At 37.4% G+C, this 20,193-nt stretch overlaps 3 protein-coding genes across 9 annotated transcripts; all 3 read left to right on the top strand.

Annotated features, from left to right (window-relative positions):
• The first annotated feature begins 403 nt into the window (after nucleotides 1–403).
• LOC122776626 (SAP domain containing ribonucleoprotein) lies at nucleotides 404–6,323 on the top strand. The gene is made up of 11 exons (XM_044037244.1): nucleotides 404–485; nucleotides 1,648–1,747; nucleotides 2,697–2,740; nucleotides 2,857–2,927; nucleotides 3,191–3,242; nucleotides 3,934–4,007; nucleotides 4,117–4,154; nucleotides 4,284–4,309; nucleotides 4,402–4,470; nucleotides 5,005–5,091; nucleotides 5,205–6,323. Exons 1-11 carry the CDS (start codon nucleotides 453–455, stop codon nucleotides 5,244–5,246), a joined length of 636 nt encoding a protein of 211 aa, XP_043893179.1. The 5' UTR covers nucleotides 404–452; the 3' UTR covers nucleotides 5,247–6,323.
• A 406-nt stretch (nucleotides 6,324–6,729) lies between these two features.
• On the top strand, nucleotides 6,730–8,772 carry LOC122776698 (SAP domain-containing ribonucleoprotein-like). 6 transcript variants are annotated; one of them, XR_006361250.1, is made up of 4 exons: nucleotides 6,730–7,048; nucleotides 7,737–7,850; nucleotides 8,280–8,366; nucleotides 8,471–8,772. XR_006361250.1 is itself a non-coding variant. In XM_044037354.1 (4 exons), exons 1-4 carry the CDS (start codon nucleotides 6,838–6,840, stop codon nucleotides 8,492–8,494), a joined length of 366 nt encoding a protein of 121 aa, XP_043893289.1. In that variant the 5' UTR covers nucleotides 6,730–6,837; the 3' UTR covers nucleotides 8,495–8,772. The 6 variants fall into 6 exon arrangements, 2 of the variants coding, with proteins under 2 accessions (XP_043893289.1, XP_043893288.1); XR_006361249.1 differs by having other exon boundaries at nucleotides 7,734–7,850; XR_006361248.1 differs by having other exon boundaries at nucleotides 6,730–7,394.
• Nucleotides 8,773–11,720: 2,948 nt separating this feature from the next.
• ccnt1 (cyclin T1) lies at nucleotides 11,721–20,036 on the top strand. Of its 2 annotated transcripts, none has more exons than XM_044038687.1 (9): nucleotides 11,721–11,928; nucleotides 12,875–12,956; nucleotides 13,059–13,187; nucleotides 14,309–14,369; nucleotides 15,035–15,097; nucleotides 15,224–15,269; nucleotides 15,431–15,594; nucleotides 15,710–15,780; nucleotides 15,888–20,036. In XM_044038687.1, exons 1-9 carry the CDS (start codon nucleotides 11,756–11,758, stop codon nucleotides 17,172–17,174), a joined length of 2,076 nt encoding a protein of 691 aa, XP_043894622.1. In that variant the 5' UTR covers nucleotides 11,721–11,755; the 3' UTR covers nucleotides 17,175–20,036. The 2 variants fall into 2 exon arrangements, with proteins under 2 accessions (XP_043894622.1, XP_043894621.1); XM_044038686.1 differs by having other exon boundaries at nucleotides 15,215–15,269.
• The last annotated feature ends 157 nt before the right edge of the window (nucleotides 20,037–20,193 follow it).

The following is a 20,193-nucleotide window of genomic DNA, read 5'->3' as shown; positions in this document are numbered from 1 at the left end:
TTAATAAATATATTGCAAGACAGTCATATAGCGATACATCACAATGTCTATTTACTCACAACAATGTGGATGGGCCATCTCTTAACATAGCTTTCTCCGCCATTATCCCACTGTAAACTTTGTTAATTAAAATATTGATATTGATAATGCATGGGGAAGGATGATGATATATCACTTTATCAATATTTTGACAAGCCCCTAATGTCCACTATACGTTTTAAAAGTGTCAGTGGAATTCTCCCTGTCATTGTAACCTATTGTAATTAATCACGTATACTTTTTTTTGGCGGCAGGCATGTGTTTTTTCGCCTCCAATAGTATCCAGCTGTAGCCACACAAGCCTGCAATGTGTCAGTCAGTCCTGCAAGCGGCGCTGTGATTTGACGTCGGTGTAGAGAACAAGGAGCGCGGTTCTTCTTTGATTGGAGGAAGTACGACAAATACAAAGAAAGATGGCCGAAGTGGTGGAGCTACAGAAGCTGAAGGTGGGCAAAGACTCAAATATACGTTTTATTACGTCGCTCAAACGGGTCTATTAGCGAACAGTGTGTTTTTAATGTTGTTAGTTGTTGTATGTAATAAAGAGGTTACGGATAAGTGGAAAGTTTGAAGTGTAAATCGTGTGAAGGCGAACAATCGCCGCACGTTCACGTTGTTCATTCAACTGCGCTACGTTAAAATCAGCTTGTTGGGGTGGTTCGAAACTAACCATGAAATAGACGTGGAAAGAGTTATATCATGTTTTATTTGAGTAAAAGAACTACTACTTCAAAATTGTACTAAGCACAAGTGAAATTACGGGTTAAATGTACTCAAGTCAAATTTGAAAAGTTACTTGAAAGTCACTTCTCGGTTTCGATTGCAAAAAGGACAAGGATTAAAAACAAACATCTTAAACTAATTAATTAGAAGTGCACCGCAACATATTTATGTGTTATCAAAAACACAGTCACAACATTTTAATTCATTAGGGCAGACATTACGTATAACAGTTTCAAACATCTGTGGTGGCTTAAATTACCATTAACAGTCGCACGATAAACTGAAAAGCCTGAAACTAGGTCAGAGGGGTGAACGGTCTGAATTCAACTTAACGTCTCTAGGCAAGTTTTATTATTCAAAGGAAGTGAAACGTCTCCAACTTAATTCGAGCCAAGTCCAGTCACCTCTTGACATAAATGAGGTCTAATAATTAATTTTGTGCTGAGTAGTTGGATTTTTACAATAAATAGTCCATCAATGTGGTTCAACTGTCCTAACACTTCCCACATATATGTATTTGTTTTACAAAAACCCTAAGCCTGTGAACATGCCAGATATTTCTCAGGGACATCAGAGCACACCTATGCCTGAAGCTGATCAGTAGCAGCAGCCAACCAGAATCATCCTTATTCAACAGAATAATCAGTTGAATATCAGATTTATCTAAAAATTACAGTATACATATATATATATAATTGTGAATCTGAAGACAACGCAAAACATTTTTCTGGTGGTTAATGCATCATAGTGTGGCTTTGTAGAGACTTTGTAGCATTTACTTTAGACACATTCTGCTGTATCAATAATAACACTGTCCCAAGAAATCTTTGACAGACTCAGGTTGTGTTGTTTGACAGATTTTTTCTGGTTCTCTTGTTTTTGTAGCTTGCTGAACTGAGGCAGGAGTGTGATGCCCGAGGTCTGGAAACCAAGGGAAACAAAGGGGACCTGATTGCTCGACTGCAAGCCTACCTGGACGAACATGGTGAGGACATAAACACTACACACTGGGCCTCATATAGTACATTCTTATCCTACATTTTTCTTTCTATTTGTACAGTGTTTTTGTAGGAACACGTCATGTCCGATTCAGCTTCAACTGCTTCTTAATTCTAACAAAAAAAGAGTGCAAATGACATGCATAAATATGGTGAATGCCTCCTGTCTCTCAGTGTGCATGCACTAAGAGAGCAAGTTATTGACATTTAATATTTCGATATGTTTCTGCCTCATCTTTGAGAAAGTGTTTATTCTTGAAAATGATTAAAAAAGACGAATGTCATACATTATGAGGTCAAACTCCTGTTTTCAGGATCCTCATAAGTCTTTTTGGCAACAGTGGAATGAAAGTGTCTAAACTTTAAAATAAATAATGATAATGATAATAGGAAAAACGTCTCACTAGGTGAAGGCGTTATTCTCTGACATAAATTAAATAGTTACTAATAGTTACTCAGTCTGTCATGAGTGTTTATGTAACATTACAAGTTTGTGTATGACACTTGGCTTGTCTATCCTGATCCACAGAGCTAAACTATAACCCTGTTTACCTTGAGAAAATAGCCATTTTTAGGTAAAGGTGTGTTCCATGACAGCGGTTCTTACTCTTGTTAATTTTGGTTCTCCTAAAATCTCTCATGCACATCACTTAAGAACAGATCTGATCTGATGATGGCTTGCATGAGGCTCATTGGGATTCACTTCACACATGGCAAAGACAGCCGAGTGATTAGGTCTTAATCATAAAGTGCATGAACTGCCCTCAATACTCTCAAATAATTAATTTTTTTGTAAAGATGGGGAAACATGGACCTACTGTTTAAATCACACCATTTTTTTTAAACCGATTGTGATAATGCCACTGATGTGTCCATCTGCCCCCTTTTCTTTTTATTCTTGTGGGAAATCCCGTTATCCCATATTCCAAACAACAGAAGAAGATGTGGATGTCGATGATGTGCTGGCAGAGGATGCAGAGGTAAAGTGATTGTTGATTTTGCTTTCTTTTTTCATGTTGTATAGCTTTACTTTTCTCCTGACACATCATAAGAGCATTTTGTGAAGCTGTCATTAAAGTATCTGTTTTATTTTCAGGAATTCACTAAAGTCGAGACTGATAATAGCGTAAAGGATGACAAGGATTCCGAGTCTGTTGAGAGTCCAACGTGAGTTTGTTGTTCATGTTACATTTTAACAAACAATTGTACTGCAAGTCTCTGAATTTGTCGTCCCACTGAGAAATATCTTTCCAACTACCCTTTTTATAATTAAAAAGTCAATAAGTGTTTTAAAATTAGGTTACAAATCATGTAATATTCAATAACATTCTTTGCTCTGAGACAGTGGGGGGGCCTGTTCACTGAAGTGGCCAAACACTCAATTTCTCTATTTTACATATTTAAAATGTTTTACATGTTCTTTTTTGCAGACCTACCGAAAAGAAAGTGGTGAAAATATCTCCTCCAGCATCTGCCAGTGATGTATGTATGAAGTAAACTTCACTTCTGAAACTTTTCATGAGCATTTCTTTGTGTTTTTTCTGTCATACTCCACTTTGCAGTTGTGTTGCTTTTGCCCTCATCTGTCTTGACATGAAACAAATCACTTCTGATATACACCATGGGAATGTTACTAGGTGACACAAAATCTAAGCACCACTATACTGAGAAATGGAGAGAGTAATTTGAAGCTGATTGGCTTAATCTGCATTGTGTGAACTCATTTGACATTTGGTCGACTAAGACGACGACAAAAAAAAACAATAAAAAAAACCTTTATACATCGCACTTATGACTAGCACTTCATAGTTTGGCTTACTTGAAGCTCTTACTTACTTCTAGCTCTTATTTGTACCCAAATGTTTAAATGCACTTGTTGTAAGTCGCTTTGGATAAAAGCGTCTGCGAAATGACATGTAATGTAAATGTAATGTCAAATTTAGTTTAAAAGTAATTGACATTTTTTTTATATTTTAAAGTTCTGCACTATGAGTGCCACATCTAGAACTGATAGATGTGCTCTCAAAAACACTTATATACAAAAAACAGCAGAAAGTTGTGAACACTCAAAATCAAAAACATCAGCAGATGATGCTTCGTGTTTCAGTCTCTGTATTTTCTGTCGACAAGTATACATGTTCTGATTTTAAATGTTTACCCTTTTATTGTGCAGAAACTCCAGAAGAGAGCTGAACGCTTCAGCGTGCCTGCATCAGCTGAAAGCAAAAAGGCTGTACGCGCAGCAAGGTAAAGCATCAATAGGATCCTGTTCTGAGTGTCTTAGTTTTATCCTTTTATGTAAAACAGTAAACGGGAATATAAAGCTTCTGTGGGTATGTTCTGTTCTTCTCTTCAGGTTTGGTTTACCTACAGATGCTGCCAGTCCATCTCCAGGTGTGTAGTCCCTCTAAACTGATGAAATCTAACTATGTTGTGATCTATTATCATATTTTACATTTTACCATGTTTGTACCCACTGTCTCATCCTACCACCACATTTTGGTTCACCTTTCTCTCTAACAGGTCTTGTGGCTAACAGTAAAGCGGCTGTAAGTGTTTCAAAAAAATGATTGGCACATTCATTGGCTTTTTATTTTATTTTATAAGAGTGTTAAGTGGAATAATCTTGTTTTTCGCAAAGGTGGATATTGACCAGCTGAAGAAGAGAGCAGAGCGATTCGGCATGAATGTTTCATCCATTTCACAGAAGGTGACGATGAGCTTATGTCTTTTCAGAGATTCGTGGTTTAACTACACATTTTAATTTTTGTTATTTTTCTGTAGATTTGTAGTAGTAGTAGTTTTTCCCCTATTTAACTTTTTAAATACAAAGATTTTTGTAGAGATTGAATTTGAGAAAGTTGCAATTTCATGCTAGTTATTAGCAAGATAAAATGGAACTGTTAGTTGCTACAATTATTATGTAGTCAAGTTATGTCTGATTTTATGAAGAATTAGTGTAGTACCTGTTTCTTGTATTTCTTATCCAAACAACATCAAAGTCTGCATTACACATACTGCTGCCCTTAGTATGTTACCTGTCAGGTTTGAAGTGTGTCAAGTGAACACTTGGGAAGATGGATGGAACATTTGTTGGTGCTGCGCTCTGTGTTCATGTTCTTGTGTTTAACAGCTAAAATCTCGCTGATTTCAAGGAAAGTTGAATACAGGAGCTGCAAAGACCACTGTGTCTTTTTATTCTTTGAATACACTTTTATTAAAGTGAGTCCTCTTGTTACTCTAGGTGGAAGAGGATGAAAAGCTGAAAAAAAGGAAGGAGAGATTTGGGATCTTAACAAGTGCAGGTTCAGCTGGCAAAGCTGATGTTGAGGTAAGTTAACTGATCTTTGCAATTTTTTTGCTATATTTTCATCGAACTGCAAGTTACATGCAAAAAGGTGTTATGCGTATTAATGAAAATGTTTTCCCTTTCTTTCTCTGCAGGCAAAGAAAGTGAAGAGGGCTGAACGTTTTGGAAAAGTGTAAATAATGTTTTAGAGTTTGCTTTTTTTTGCATCAAAATAACTAAATAAAAATTTGTTAAGAAGTTTGTTTTTTGTAAAACCATTTACATGACTGGACAGCAGAGATCCAAGAAGATGACAAATGTCAGGATTCCTGTGAATTTAAATATAGAATCAAATACAAAGACAAAGGGGATGAGCTGAATCATTTAAATGGTTTGGAAAACAAACAAGTAGTTCTTAATTGTTTACTGATGTCGGTGGATATAATTTCGTCAATCATTATTTGAGAACCATTTTTTTCAGTTCTCATTAGCAGCTATTTCATTTCAATAATCATTTTAATTTGTCTGCTTTTTATATAAGAGTCATGGTATGGGTTCTTGTGTGTGGTAGATGTCATATATTTGTAAAATGTTACCCATCATACCCTCTTCTACAACAGTTTTTTGGTTTGCTCCTCCAAGCTGCAGTGAAATCCATTTATTGAGTCTTCAATGTTTCTAGCTGGTGAGTAGAGCAACATCTGCAGCTGCTTCACAGTAAAATGCCTTCCAGATGTTTTGGGGGATGATATCTTGTCTCAACAAATCTGTTATCTTACAATCTAAAAAAATAATATTCTTAATTAAACGTCTTCATATTTCATGAATCACTTGGGTCGTGTGATATCTGAAGTCTCCAAGAACAATTAAAAATCTAAATTAGAACTATTATTAGTCACAATTAAATGAAAGACCCAACAGAACAGAAATCCACACTAATGTAGCATCCCTTGCACTAACATGTGTATTGTTTAAAATGTCCTCTCCATCATACCTGCAACTGGATTAGTGGTGATTAGCATAAAGACAAGCGAGGGAAGCTGAACTACAGTTATAATGCCTGTATTTATCACAGACAAAGCAGTTAATTATTCAGTTGAATGTAAATGGTATAATTCACTTCATTTGACTGTACTTTTGATTTAATGGATAATGTGTTATTCTTTGTTCTGTTTGGGGGTTTTCTGGGCGGGGGATTCTGTTTGCCTACTGATTTGGTTCTCTGCACAGTTTCTAATGTTTATGGGATTTAAAATAAATAGTTTTGAATTCTATTGCATTTGCTTCCTTTATTTTTTAAACAGGAGGTAGTTGTTTTCACTTTCTGTAGAGAATCATGTGACTTCACCTGGTTATGTAGTAGGTAAGAGAATTTTCTTTAATAGTGAGCTCAGTTATTGTGCAACCTCAGGGAAATGGCGTCACTTTTGCCATTTATGTGAACTGGAATTGCAGTTATCTAAAACTAGTTATGACTAGTAAGGATGACGTCACAGATATCTACAACTACTGTAAAGGCTATTCCAGATCAAACTAATTAAATGTTAAAACGGTTGCCACGGCGACTGTGAACACACTTTTGAGAAAATGCGTCCACAACGCAGAACAGACCCATTTTGTCGGAAATCAAAGATGGCCCCGCCCCCTCAGTTTCCGGTATGTAGTTTGACGTAAGTTCCTGTGACGAACAGACCCTCCTCCTGTGAGATTGAAGGTGCTTTTCGCGCTCTCCATCCGGAGCAATAACAGTACCAGCTGGACCTACTTGGGTACTACACCCGCCAACAAATGAACAACAGCCCTTCTCGACGAACCGTAATTCATCCAGGCAAGGAGCTGTCCTACAGAGAACAAGCGGCGAAACTGATCCAGGACATGGGACAGCAGCTCAATGTATATCCTTTGTGGAGGGACGATATTTACGTCTCAGTTAAGTCTGCATTAACTTTATGACTACTTCGTATCGTTATACCGGTTAAACTCCAGCTTTTTTGTTAAGGTAAACTGCATGTTTTTTGATTCCTTTTAGGGCACTACTTTATTGTTAACGTGTTTGCGATAGCTAGCTAATGTTGTTGGAGAGCGACCGTTATTAGGCTATAAGGCTGAATAACAATAATAATAATACTAATACTAACACTAACGTGTAAAAATAGCATTGCCTCCTTTAGTAAAAATGTTTGTGAGACAAATCTCCTGTCGGACAGTGTGTTATGCAGTGAACATGTTTTTAAGTTCAGTATGTGTCTTGGCTTGTTTTTACGGTTATAACCGTCAGGTGTCGTTTCTGCCGTTAGCTGCTTCCGGACAGCCCCTGACTAACCTGTGACCTGGGGTTATTCGACGTAATTGCATAAAATTCATCTCGTGTCTAAATGTGTGCTTTGAACGTGAAATACAATATGATGCGTTTATCTTTCTGTGTTTCCATCATGGTTTGATTTGGTATGGTAAAGCCCTGGATTTGGCTTGTGTTGTGACTATGTGGAACCGGTCTGGCTCCACCTTGACTGTAGTGCCAGGGAACATACTTTGCTGTCATGAACTTTGTATTTGCTAAATAAACCAATACCTACAATCAGATAGAGATGTCAAATCAGATCATTGTTTCTTTGTAAACTCATCAGCAGAACTATTATTTGTTTGCAAAGTTCTCATTTTAAATGTTTCACTTTTGTATTTAGCAGAGACCCCAGAACAGAGCAGAACATGTCAAGATGCCGGCATCAACTGAAAGCAGAAAGGCCACACACAAGAGAGCAGAGCGATTCAGCATGAACAGGACGTCCATTTCACAAAAGGTGACGATAAGCTTATGTGGTTGCAGAGATTCATGGTTTATCTACATCTGTAAATGTTCATCATTTTCATGCTATTAAAATACTTTTTCTCTTTCAATTTCATAAACATATCAGCTGATATTTAGCTTTAAATGACAAAGATATTTGTAGAGACTGAGTTTGGATTTGAGAAAGTTCTCAATTTGGGGACAATTATGAGGAGATAAAATGGTAATTGCTGCAGTTGTTATGTAGCCACACATATAACATTTTAAAAGAATATGTGTATAACGTGTGCATTCTTGTTACCAGTTAAAGTCCAGCTGATTTTAAGCAAACTGTGAAGACACTTTGAAGTTCTATACCTGTAAAATACAGGACCTGTAAAACAGGTCTGTTCTGTTCTTTGAATTAACTTTTGTTATTAAAGTGAGTCATCTTTTATTCTAGGTGGAAGAAGATGGAAGGCTGAAAAAAAGAAAGGAGAGGTGTTGGATCTCAACAAGTGCAAGTTCAGCTTGCAAATATGATGTAGAGGTGACTTAACTGTTTACATTGCAGCAATGGGATTTTGAACGTTTGGGAATGCAGAAAGGTGGCATTTATATTCATGAAAATATTTTCTCTTTCTTTCTCTGCAGGCAAAGAAAATGAGGCGGGATTAATGTTTTGGAAAAATGTAAATAATTTCTTGGAGTTTGCTTTTTTTTGTTGAAAAAACAAACAAATGTTCAAAATGGTATTTATTATGTTATGGTTTTGTACACTGCCTCAAATGACAGTTACCTGTACATTTTGTAAAATGATTGTACTTTAAAATAAATGTATATTTTTTCTTTTACATCTACACCCATTATATCTTCTTTTTACTCTGTATATCATTGCACTTCCTATGGAGAAGCCAAAAACCTGACCTGGTTTAAAGAGTACGGTAAATATTTTAGTCATGCGTCCAGTTTTTCTTATTAATGTGCAATCAAGACATCAGGCATTGGGCATTCATTGGGGTCCCAGTCTACAATTTCTTCAATTAAAGGACAGGAAGTCAGGTAACCCAAAGGTAAAAGCAAATACTTCAAAATAAAGGCCAGCCAGTTAGTAGAGAAACAAATGTAGATAGGTATTTATATGGAAAAAATACCTAAATCTATTTTTAATGTATATATTTATAATCAATTACTTTTCTCAATGAATGGAGTAATCGTTTGGTCCATGAAATGTAGAAAAATATTGATCAGTGTTTGTCAAACCTGGAAAAGATAATGTTCTCAAATGATTCAGTTTTAATGATTTATTTGTTCTATGGAGCAAAGAAACCAGAAAATATTCACATTTAAGAAGCTAAAACAATCATAAATCTTGTTTTTAGTAATGACAAACCCATTATCAAAATAGTTTTATAGCTTAATTTAATGTAATGGATTATTCGAGTAATTGTCATGTATAACGAACTGCATTTTCTTTCTTTTCTATTTGCTTTGCATGAAAACTGCTTTAAGGAAATAGTCTGAATTAAACCTAATCCTATTTTTATTTATTTTTTACTTTATTTTTCTACTTCTTTATTATCTTTCTACCTTTCTTTTTCAACGTATTTTATGCCGACTATTTTTCTGCTTTGTATTTATGTCTCTGTGCAGCTTCTTGAATCTGCCTTTTGTGTAAAGAAGAAAAAAAAAATTGAAAATAACCTGGTCACTGTCATTTATGTGTATACATTTAAAAAAGATCCAAAGTGAAAATAATTTGCAAACTAAAAATGATTAGCTTCTGGTGTAACACTGATGGTGATGACTTCATTGTCTTACCACTAATAAAATGGCTAAACACTTAAAACAACTTGTTTTCGTTAATTATTATTTTATTTTTTTTAACCACCAAGCAAATCTCCTGGAATACAGATGAATGTTAATTTAGCTGTCACTCAAAATGTTTAATGTAGTAGAGGTAAAAACTGATTGAGTTAGCACTACTTAATCCAATTAATTAATTTCAGCATTTGGGTTTACAGCCATCTATTTTAAAAATCTGTGACTGGTCTAAAATCCCTCTGATTTTCAGAAGAAACACTGACACCCTGTGGTATAAAATGAAACTGCACTTTCATTATGATTTCTTTTAAACATATTTATATGAATATGAAATTATATATTATGAAAACAACTGATGAAAACATAAGAAATAACTGCATATTCTTTCTTCTCCGTATTTGCTTTGCATGTAAACTGCTTTTAGAAAAGAGTCTGATTAATTAACCTAATCCTATATTTAAATTTATACTTTAATCTTTCTTCTTTTTACCCTATTTAACCTTTTCTAATTTATTTTATGCTGTTTTGTTTGTGCCTTTTCTCCTGCTATGTATTGTTTTTTTTTGCACACAGTCAAGGTGGCATTTGTAGGCACTGTATCCTAAAAGACCGATAGAGAAAAGTGATTCATAAGTTTCAAGAAGCAAACAAAACAATACATTCTTTAAACCCTGTCTGAGTGGCAAAGTGTTACATTACTTCTTAATGAAGAGCTTCAAAGAACAATCATTATTATCAGGGGCATCTATAAAAATGCAGTAATCTTGAAACGTTTTCTCAAAATCTGAATTCTCAACAAGAGTGAAAAATATACATGGACTAAAGATTCTATACACATGAAGTACAGTACACATAGATGAAATGGCACCAGCATTAGTTTTCCTTTTGTGAGTGTCTGATACTCAAAGGCATGAGTTGAATAGTCTGATGGTCACACTTATCCATGGTTCTAAACAAACAGAAATAACATCACATTTCATAATATGTAAGGATCCTGGGGAAATGAAGGTCTTTCAGCATTTAAATGTTTAATCCAGAATCAAGTAGTAATTAACTGGATTGCATTTGCCGATAAGCCTATCCTTAAATATTTGCAGGCTAACTGAAATTAATCAAATCAAATGACACTGTTGACAGAACTTGTGTGTTCAATATAAAAATGTGCTCTTTATCCGTTATTTCCTTTTCCTCCGTCATTGTGCAAGTAGAACACGTTGTTTTGTGTTGTTTGTGTTGTTTTTAAACTCTATGGTTCTCTCTTCATCCTTCCTCATCGCCAACGTAAACATCATCACGTTTCAGACGCAGTCTCTTCTGTGACCCAATCAGAGTTGAGAAGGCGTGTCGTGTAGTGTGATGGGGCGTGTCGTGTAGTGGTCTGAGTGTCTGCAGTTGGACAGTTAGACCCTTCTCCCATAAACAGCCAAAGACATGATGGAAGTACGCCACTGTCGTGCGCATAAACCAACAAATACTAGATGAAACGAATATCATTCAATACATCTCTATCAATAACCTGGACAATTATAGGCCTATGAGCAAACCAGGCATACAGTTACTATCATGCTGCCACCTTCTGGTAGCGAGGGTAAACATCACTCTATCTATCTATCTGTCAGTCTGTCTGTCTGTCTGGCTATTATTTGTTTCTCTACTATCCTCTTGGCTTTTATTTTGAAGTATTTGCTTTTACTTTTGGGTCACATAACTTCCTGTCCTTCACTTCGTCCCTCAGAAGGAAAAGGGCAAAATAAATAGTCAAAACAAACTAAATCGGACCGTTTATTTTAATTTGGTTTTCTTATTTTTTGATTTTGATAACAAAAACGAAAACAACGGCGTTTTTTTTCATTTTCTCGTTATTTGGTTTAAACGAAAAAACGGACGGCCAAAACGTACACGGACCACCATTGATGATTTTTACTTTTTTTCTTTTTTTGTATTCAGGAATAGAAGAAGATCCCCCGGTCACATTCGTTTGACGGGAGTTTCGGTGCCCCCTGGTGACCAATAAGTTAATACTAAAACACCGTATCACCCCCGCCCCCTCCTCTCTCTGGTGTGACGTATGTTCCTGTGACGCACGGAAATTTTAAACTCTCGTCCTTCTCAGTGATGGCGGCTACGTTTCGGTCTCTCCCTGCTAGCTGTAATAACAAATGGTACTACACCCGACAACAGATCGACAACAGCCCATCTCGGCGCGCTGGACTTGATCCAGACAAGGAACTGTCTTACAGACAACAGGCAGCGAACCTGCTACAGGACATGGGACAGCGGCTCAATGTGTATCCTTTGTCGAGGGACGACTTGCGTTTCAGCTAGCCTATGTTAGCTTGATTGCTATCAAGCTTTAGTGTCGTGTCGTGATGCCGGTTGTACCGAGTGCGACTCCGGGATTTGTTATTTTGCAAATTCGAGAAGTTACTCTTTAGATTTCGGATCCGTTTTAGTTGGTGGTTATTGGTTTTCACGCGTCCATGATAGTTAGCTGATGGTGCGCCCGTTAGTCGGCTAAACCGGGGCCGCGGAGGCCTGTGTTATCAACGGGCCCTCGGCACTGTAGTATAGCATTGCTTCTTGGTGTATTTGTTTGTGAGTAAAGGCAACCTAGCCTATTATGTTGTGTAATGTGCACATTTAGTTTTTGGTGCAACTGCATTACTTTTACTCGTTTACTACGTGTCCGTGTTCAAGTGTTGTGCCGCTTATGGCTAACCTTCGGACGAGCTAGCTTGTGCTTTACCGACCACCGGCGTGACAGCAGACTGAATCGATACTGATCATTTTTAGAAACTGTTAAGTGAAAATTGTATTTTATTTAATATTACAATGTTTCCCAGTTGTATGTACAGATGAACTATCACATAATTACGATTGACTTGAAACTATGTCTTGAACACATTGATTTCCTGATGAGTGTCATTATATGTAGCTTTGGAAGATTGTGTTTTGTCTTTAAAAAGATACAAAATTATGACTGTTAATTGTTCCCCATTTGAGTCGCGTAAATTAAGTGGTTGACAATTTAACGTCAAGAGAGACCATAATAAATATCAGTTACGACTAATCAAACGTGCATCCATTAGTATTGTCTATTTTCAGTCAGCGGGACAGTAGGATTTTGACTGCTGGTAAATTATTTGTTGTCTTATTTTGCATGTAAACGTCTATATTATGTCACTACCCAATGCAGTGCTGTGTGTCTCATTGTCCTTAACCACCCCATACTAGGTCCCAACTTACAATTAATACAGCCATTGTGTACATGCATCGATTTTACATGATCCAGTCTTTCACCAGATTTCATAGAAATGTAAGTATAGCTTTTCGTGATCACTTTAGTTGGAAGTCCCTGATTTGACCTTCAGTTCAACTGTATTGACTACAAGGACCTTATTTGGTTTTCCTCTCCTAGGTTATTGCTCCTGCTGCTCTCTTTCTTGCTGCAAAGGTGGAGGAGCAGCCCCGGAAGCTGGAACATGTTATCAAAGTGGCCCATGCATGTCTCAATCCTCAAGATCCTTCACCAGATGTACGCAGTGATGTAAGTGAAATTTATTAGCATTTTTCATTTGTGTCCATGTTATTTTTGATGATGGGATTGTGGCAGCAGCACAGTTAAAGCAGATTGTGTTACCTGAACCCCTTCATGCAGTATGTTGTTGGTGCTTAAATTTGGTAATTATCACTCACAACTCACTGCACACCACAAGAGCACTACAGTACCCACCATTAACATTGGCTGCCAGCCATCTTCAGACCACTGATCGAATTGACGTCTATAGCAGTCAATGGCAGCCAATGAGTTAAGTACCCCTAGTACTGGTAGAGAAGTGTAGCTTCTGTAAAGGACAGTGTCTTAGAAGCAAGCTGCCGCTCCACTGTCTTATACATGCAGCTGGTATGATGTGATTGAGTGGTGAGTAAGAGCATAGAATGCTTTTCACAGTAAGTCATCATTGCAGCAGCAAATGTAGAGTTTGAGTCACGTGTGACTTTTAATATATGGTGCAGCCTTTTCAAGACCAAGAAAAGTCATAATTTCTATTGGATATTAATATGCAAATGCCGATATAGAATGCAGTAAATCAAATGCTGGGTACAGTTTTGCTTATAAAATCAGAAACAGCTATTTGGCTTTAAAACTTTATTTGTGGCTGCTCTTTCACAAATGATGTCAGTTGGCCACTAACCTTTTCATTGTTACAAGTGACTCTTGCCACCACGTGTCTCTTCTTCTGGGGTTTAAAATTATCATCTAAATTGGAATACAGTTCAAGAGCTATTTTAACTATCCTCTTTATTCTTGCATTTTACACTGTGTTTGTGTCTGGTATTCTTTGTGATCTGTTACCTCAACTGAAGAGACTGCATGATATTTATACCGACTGAGAAAAAGATCAGACATCCCACTGTTTGTTGGTTTTCAGTCATCCAGTAATGTAATGTCTGTTAAATAAGCATGTGTGCATGTTTTGTAGCTCTACAAGTAAGGATGGGTTGAAATGTTTGGCCATCAGAACTTGGACCTTTTATTTTATCTTGGGAGTCCCATTCAGAAGATTGGTCAGACATTTTCAAAATTACAAAGTGTGTCCAGTTGCTCTTGTTTGACAGTAGATAGAGGGCGCCCAGAGAGTAACATGCCTGTCCTCTCAACCTCAGGCTTACCTGCAACAAGCCCAAGACCTGGTCATTCTTGAGAGCATAATACTGCAGACCTTGGGTAAGTTTGGAAGGAAGAGTTGGGTCCCTTGAATTCCCTCCAAAAATGTATAATTTCAGAACAACACTAATTTGTTTTGACTTTTGTCCACAGAAAGTTGGCATGCACTGGGTTAGAAGCATTTGGCATTCATGCTTCTGAAATAGCACTGGCGTTACCCACTGTTAGATATTACTCAGTGTTTCTGTTAAGTCATTAACGTTTCATATTTCATCTTCTCCATGTTTTTTTTAAGACATTTGTTCTCAGACTGTATGATGATGGCTTACAGTTGCTTTTTGTATCCTCACCATAGACTGTTTGATCTTTTTTGATTTTAAGCTCTGAGTTGAAGAAAATACATTGATTCAAATTAGTGGAACAAAATGAGTCAAGAAAGAAGTGAAACAGATATGCAATTAACATTTTTCACAGTCAACTATTTTTTCCCCATATTCAGGGCCTTATTAGGAGACCATATGGGAAATGATGAGCTGCTTTTTTTGTCTTTGCATTTCTTAGATTTGGTGTAACCATTTTCATTTTCTGATTTCCAGGGACCAATGTTGATAATAACTGTTAAATGGGAAATGATCTTTGCCTTGGAAATTGGATTTCATACTACTGCTTGACACATATATTCCTTTCTTAACTAAACTTTTCTGCTCTGTCCCCCTTTATTTCAGCTTTTGAAATCACCATTGACCATCCACACACTCATGTTGTCAAGTGCACTCAGCTTGTCAGAGGTGAGCACCAACTGTTCAATTTTTAAGCATTCTGTTTAGATATTTCAGTTTGATTGTAAGTGAGCACATTAAATTTACCTAAATAGCAGGTTTTAAGTGTATTTCTTTGTTCTGTTGTTGTTCCAGCGAGTAAGGATTTGGCCCAAACATCATACTTTATGGCTACAAACAGGTATACTCCCAGTTTACTTCAAAACAAGGGTTTTGTGTGTGTTTGTACATTTATTCGTTAGTAAAATGTTGGTGCTTATGAAGCTCAGTATACTGAATGTCTTTTCTCTCTCTTTTTGTTTTTGTTTTTTCTTGCCTTCTGGGACGTATCCTGCCACGTAGTCTCCACTTAACCACGTTCTGCCTGCAATATAGTCCACCAGTTGTGGCCTGCGTGTGCATCCACCTTGCCTGCAAATGGTCCAACTGGGAGATTCCTGTTTCCACAGATGGCAAACACTGGTGGGAGTATGTGGATCCCACAGTCACTCTTGAACTACTGGATGGTATGTGCTGAAAATCACCTTATCATGCAGAACTAGTAGTTATGTGTTTTAGGAAGGTCCCATAGGTCAAACAACATGTCAATAACCTTCTACTATAACATGTAACCTCCCTCAGAGCTCACACATGAGTTCCTGCAGATTTTGGAGAAAACACCCAGTCGGTTGAAACGGATTCGTAATTGGAAGGTACAGCTTTTTTTTTTTACCTTCTTTGGTCCTCTGTAACCTACGGAGCATAGCCAACATCTTAAGTTACTCTCTTAACTATGAATCTCTGTTGCTCTGGCTTCCAGGCTGGAGGACAGACGCCCAAAGTCAAGACAAAAGTCCAGGAGGAGGGTGACCAGAGGGACACAATGATGAGCATGATCTCCATGGCTTCATCAGAGAGTACTGTAGCAGGCCTGATGAGCCTCTCTGCTCCTCCGTCCGCATCTTCCTCCTCATCTGGGGTCGATAAGGAGAGGCCTACGTCGGGCAGTGCTCAGACGTGGAGTGGAAAAGGTCAGACTGTGTCTGAGCAGCAGCAGCCTAACAATGAGGTCCATGCTCCAGCTAAGGTGTCACTAAGTGAGTACCGCGCCAAGAACGCAGATGTGCTTGCTGCCCAGAAGAGGAAGCTGGAGAACATGGAGGCCAGTGTGAAGAGGGACTATGCCAATGCTGCCCAGGCTCTCATTGGTCAGCAGCAGAGGAAAGAGAAGCAGCAGCCGCATCATCACCAACAATCCAGCTCATCCTCCTCTGACATGTCCAGCCCATCGCCCATTATTTTGAAAATTCCCCTGGAGAAGGAGAGGCATGACAGGAGCTCTCTTAAAATGCGTTTCCCTGTCGCAGGGGGAGGAGGCAGTGGGCACAGCAGTAGCACCCGTGGCCAGGACCAGGACATCAAAGTCCGAATACGAGTGCCTGAGAAGCAAAGGGGGAGTTCAGGAGAGGAGGGCAAGAGCAGGGACAAGCACAGAGAACGGTCTAATCATCATCACCATCATCATCACCACCACCACCATTCCTCCTCTAGCGGTGGCTCACTTTCCTCTTCACATAAACATTCATCCAGTTCCAGTGGGGCAGTAGCGAGTAGCAAAAAAGTCCCCAGTGACTCATCCAGAACAAGCTCCTCATCCTCCTCTGCATCACGCAAGAGAACACACTCCCAGGATCCCACTGCAGGCTCTCACCCTGCCACAAAAGTCAGCAAGTCCTCTAGGAATCCCTACCAGCTCCCATCCCTGTCTTCCTCCTCTGGGCAAACTCTGGGACATGGGCCTGACATTGTACCTGCTCTGGGCCTTCCCCACCACCAAGGAAGCTTTTCTCACTCCAAAGGTGACAAGACGGACACAAATGGACATGGTGCAGCTGGTGGAGCCCAATCAAATGAATACCAGGACACTTTTGAAATGCTAAATTCTCTTCTGAGTGCGCAGGGGGTGCAGCCGTCTCAGCCGTCCATGTTTGACTATAGGTCTCAGTATGGGGACTATCGGTACAGCAGTGCTTCCAGAGGGAACAACCCCAGACCCCCACCACTGCCTTCAGACCCACCTCCACCACTGCCACCCTTACCCAAATGAGTTTCTGTTCAGGAGATGTATACATTGTGCTTGACATCAGGCAACCTTATTGTTACATAAAGTATTGGATTTTTCAAAACCCCACCCATTGACATTTTTGATTGGGCTTCGTATGACTGCAGAGAGTTGTATTGGGGCAAGAAATTACTTTTTCCTTTTTTAACTTGTGGGGCAATAATGAGAGCTTTCAAAATGTGACAGGAAAGTGAAGAGGTTTTTCTTTTATTGATTTAAATCAAATGTAATGATGGGACCTGATTACTGTATTAGAGGAAGTCATTGTCTTGAAATCACAAGGAAATTAATAGATTTCCTCCACATCCAGTTAGGTCTTTTTACCGATTGTCTTTTTATAATGTTTTTATAGTGTGTTATTTATTCATTGAATACTTAAAACATATTCCCCTTTGTACCCTTTTTAAGTCTTTGCCTCCATGTTTTTTTGGGCAGAGGGTTATTTCTTCATCAAGACTGTACAGGCTAGTTTGAGAGTGCATGTCTCCAAAGCCAGCTTTTCAATATTTTTCTCTTAAATTTTTTAACAGCCATAACCTCAAGAAATGTGATTGCCCCATCTATTTTTTTCCCCCTTATTTGGTAAACTTATACAAAGGTTGTAAAATGTCTAAAATGAACATGAAATATTTTTTACTGTTTGTTATGAAAAATTTGCAAAAAAAAAGATGTAAATTAAGGAAGCTTGTACTTTGGTTTTAGATTTTGAGTGTTGCAGTCATTGTTTTAAATGGTTGTAAAATATTAATATTCTTTCTCTTTTGATTACACTAATGGACAAAGTTCATACTGAGAAAATACATTAATAGTGGATCAAAGGGTTCATAGAGTTTAAACATCTACCCAGCATGGTCACAACAAAGAAACTGCCAGCAAAAAAAACAAAACAAACACAAAAAAGCAAACAAAAACAACCTGTAGAGTAAATGAATTTTCATCATTTGTAATTGTAACCGCCATTTAAAGAAAATAAGCAGTGGATAGGAATAAATATTTTCACTCTGACTATGCTAGAAAAATGAGTTTTTATGCTGGTGGTCAGTTTGTGGTGACCATATCGTGCACAGTGTACAACCAAGTATTCAAAATACAGATAATCAAAGGAGGACCATTTGCCTGTCTCTGTGGTTGTCTTTCATGTATGCATTTCCCATGGTGATATTTTTACGTTGGTATGCAGTGTCAAATCATGCTGGCCTAATTTAGTCACGTAAAAGTTGTCTTTTTACTCCTACTTTTAAACTAAATTAGTGGATTTTAACTTTCAGATTTTTAAGTCCTTTTTCGTAAGCCATGGTTGATCAAAAATGTTTACACGTGTGTCCAGTTGTGTGAAATCATACATGGCAGACAGGCTAGCAACATACCTCATACTACAAGGTCATGAGGATGAAGTATAACAATGTAATTAAGTGAATTCATGTTTTAAAAATTGTGTTGGAGCAAATTAGTGGAGGAGGTGCTATTTATTGGCAAGAATATCGGGTATCATCTGTATATTGAATTCACATATTAAGCTTTATAAGGTTTTGATTGTATAGTATTACTGCTCTTAACTATTAAGTTTGTAATCAAAAACACCTTTGTTTTAGGCAGTTCAGTAATGCAGTACAACAAATCAGCCATACATTGTAAAATATGGTTGTCCCTTGATATATGGAGAATTTGCTGAATGAGTGCAGCTCTTTGCTCCGACAGCAGAGTTTCTGTTAGACATTGTAACAGGGAAATGGTAAATGCACTGAATATTTATCTATCTCAGTAGGGTTACCTGCAATACAATTGACCACGTGTTACATGTATTGTGGTTCGATTATTAAAATGGATGTCCAATATATCATTTCCATTTTGTTGAAACTTGTCTTATTAAATCTGGATAAATCCTCCCATTTAAGTGTTAAATTAATGCTGTGAGAATATACAAAAGGACACAAATTTAAAAAAAAACTTGCGTGGTAAAACCGGACGACACTCATGCAACCTATCAATGCAAAATCATTTAGCTATGGTAAGTTCATGTTTTTTTTTTGTTTTTTTTTTTTAGTGTATTTAGTGACACTCAGGTCTGGAAATGGAACTGTTTTTGGGATTCTTGTTTTTGTTGTCAGCTAACAGGTTATACACTTCCAGTTAAACCTTTTATAACAGCCCCATTTTCACTTATTGACTCATTGAACAATTCAAGAAAAACATTTTTTGAGTCATTCACCAACTGAAAACATTTGTGAAGTTCTTTTTACAATGGGAATTAAACATTTGGAAGACTGTTACAGAACTCTGTCTGGTTTATCCTAAATCACTCTCTTGATAGGGATTAAGAATGGAGAGTGCTATTCTCCCTTTGTTTTTCTTCTAATGATTTGGCTCATCCTGTGTTGCTGTGGGTTGAACCTCTGACCCACCAATCTGCCTCTGTTACTGTTTTTTTCAACCGTCTTGATAGCCATGCTCAGTGCTACTTTCTGCAGTATATTGACCTAATAATGCATCATATGTTGTAGTAACACTGTTTCAACAGTGCTTTTGTAAAGACATTGTTTTTTAGTAATGGACTTCCTGTGTGATTCGCATGCATTAATGTTCATGTTTAATTTGCTACAGAAAAGCTCTGTAAGGGCCTGTTTTCTATGAAATTTACATGATTTGATTTTTTTTTGGGTCACACATTTTTCCATTAAAGATTATTCACTGAATTTGAAGAACTTGAAATTCAATGATAAAAAATACATTTAAAAAAAAAAAGGGGGTGTTCCAAAACTTTTGACTGGTAGTGTATGTAAACACTGTCTTTTTGATATAATGTGTTTGCTTTATTCACAATTAAAGTCAATAAATATTTTAAGAAAATTGGCTCCATGACATTTTTTTAAACTACTGCAGTAATGGGAGTGGAAACAACTGTGTGGCGCTGCTTTGAAAGGCAGCTAAACTGGCCAATCAAATGTCTTGAATAGCTATGCTTTGGCCAATCAGGACTCTAAAGGGGCGGAGTCAGAGTGTGACT

The sequence above is a fragment of the Solea senegalensis genome, linkage group LG11 (genome assembly GCF_019176455.1).
Source record: "Solea senegalensis isolate Sse05_10M linkage group LG11, IFAPA_SoseM_1, whole genome shotgun sequence".
Taxonomy (NCBI): Eukaryota; Metazoa; Chordata; class Actinopteri; order Pleuronectiformes; family Soleidae; genus Solea; species Solea senegalensis.
The sequence above is the reverse complement of the archived record's forward strand: the minus strand, read 5'-3'. Positions and strand labels throughout refer to the sequence as shown.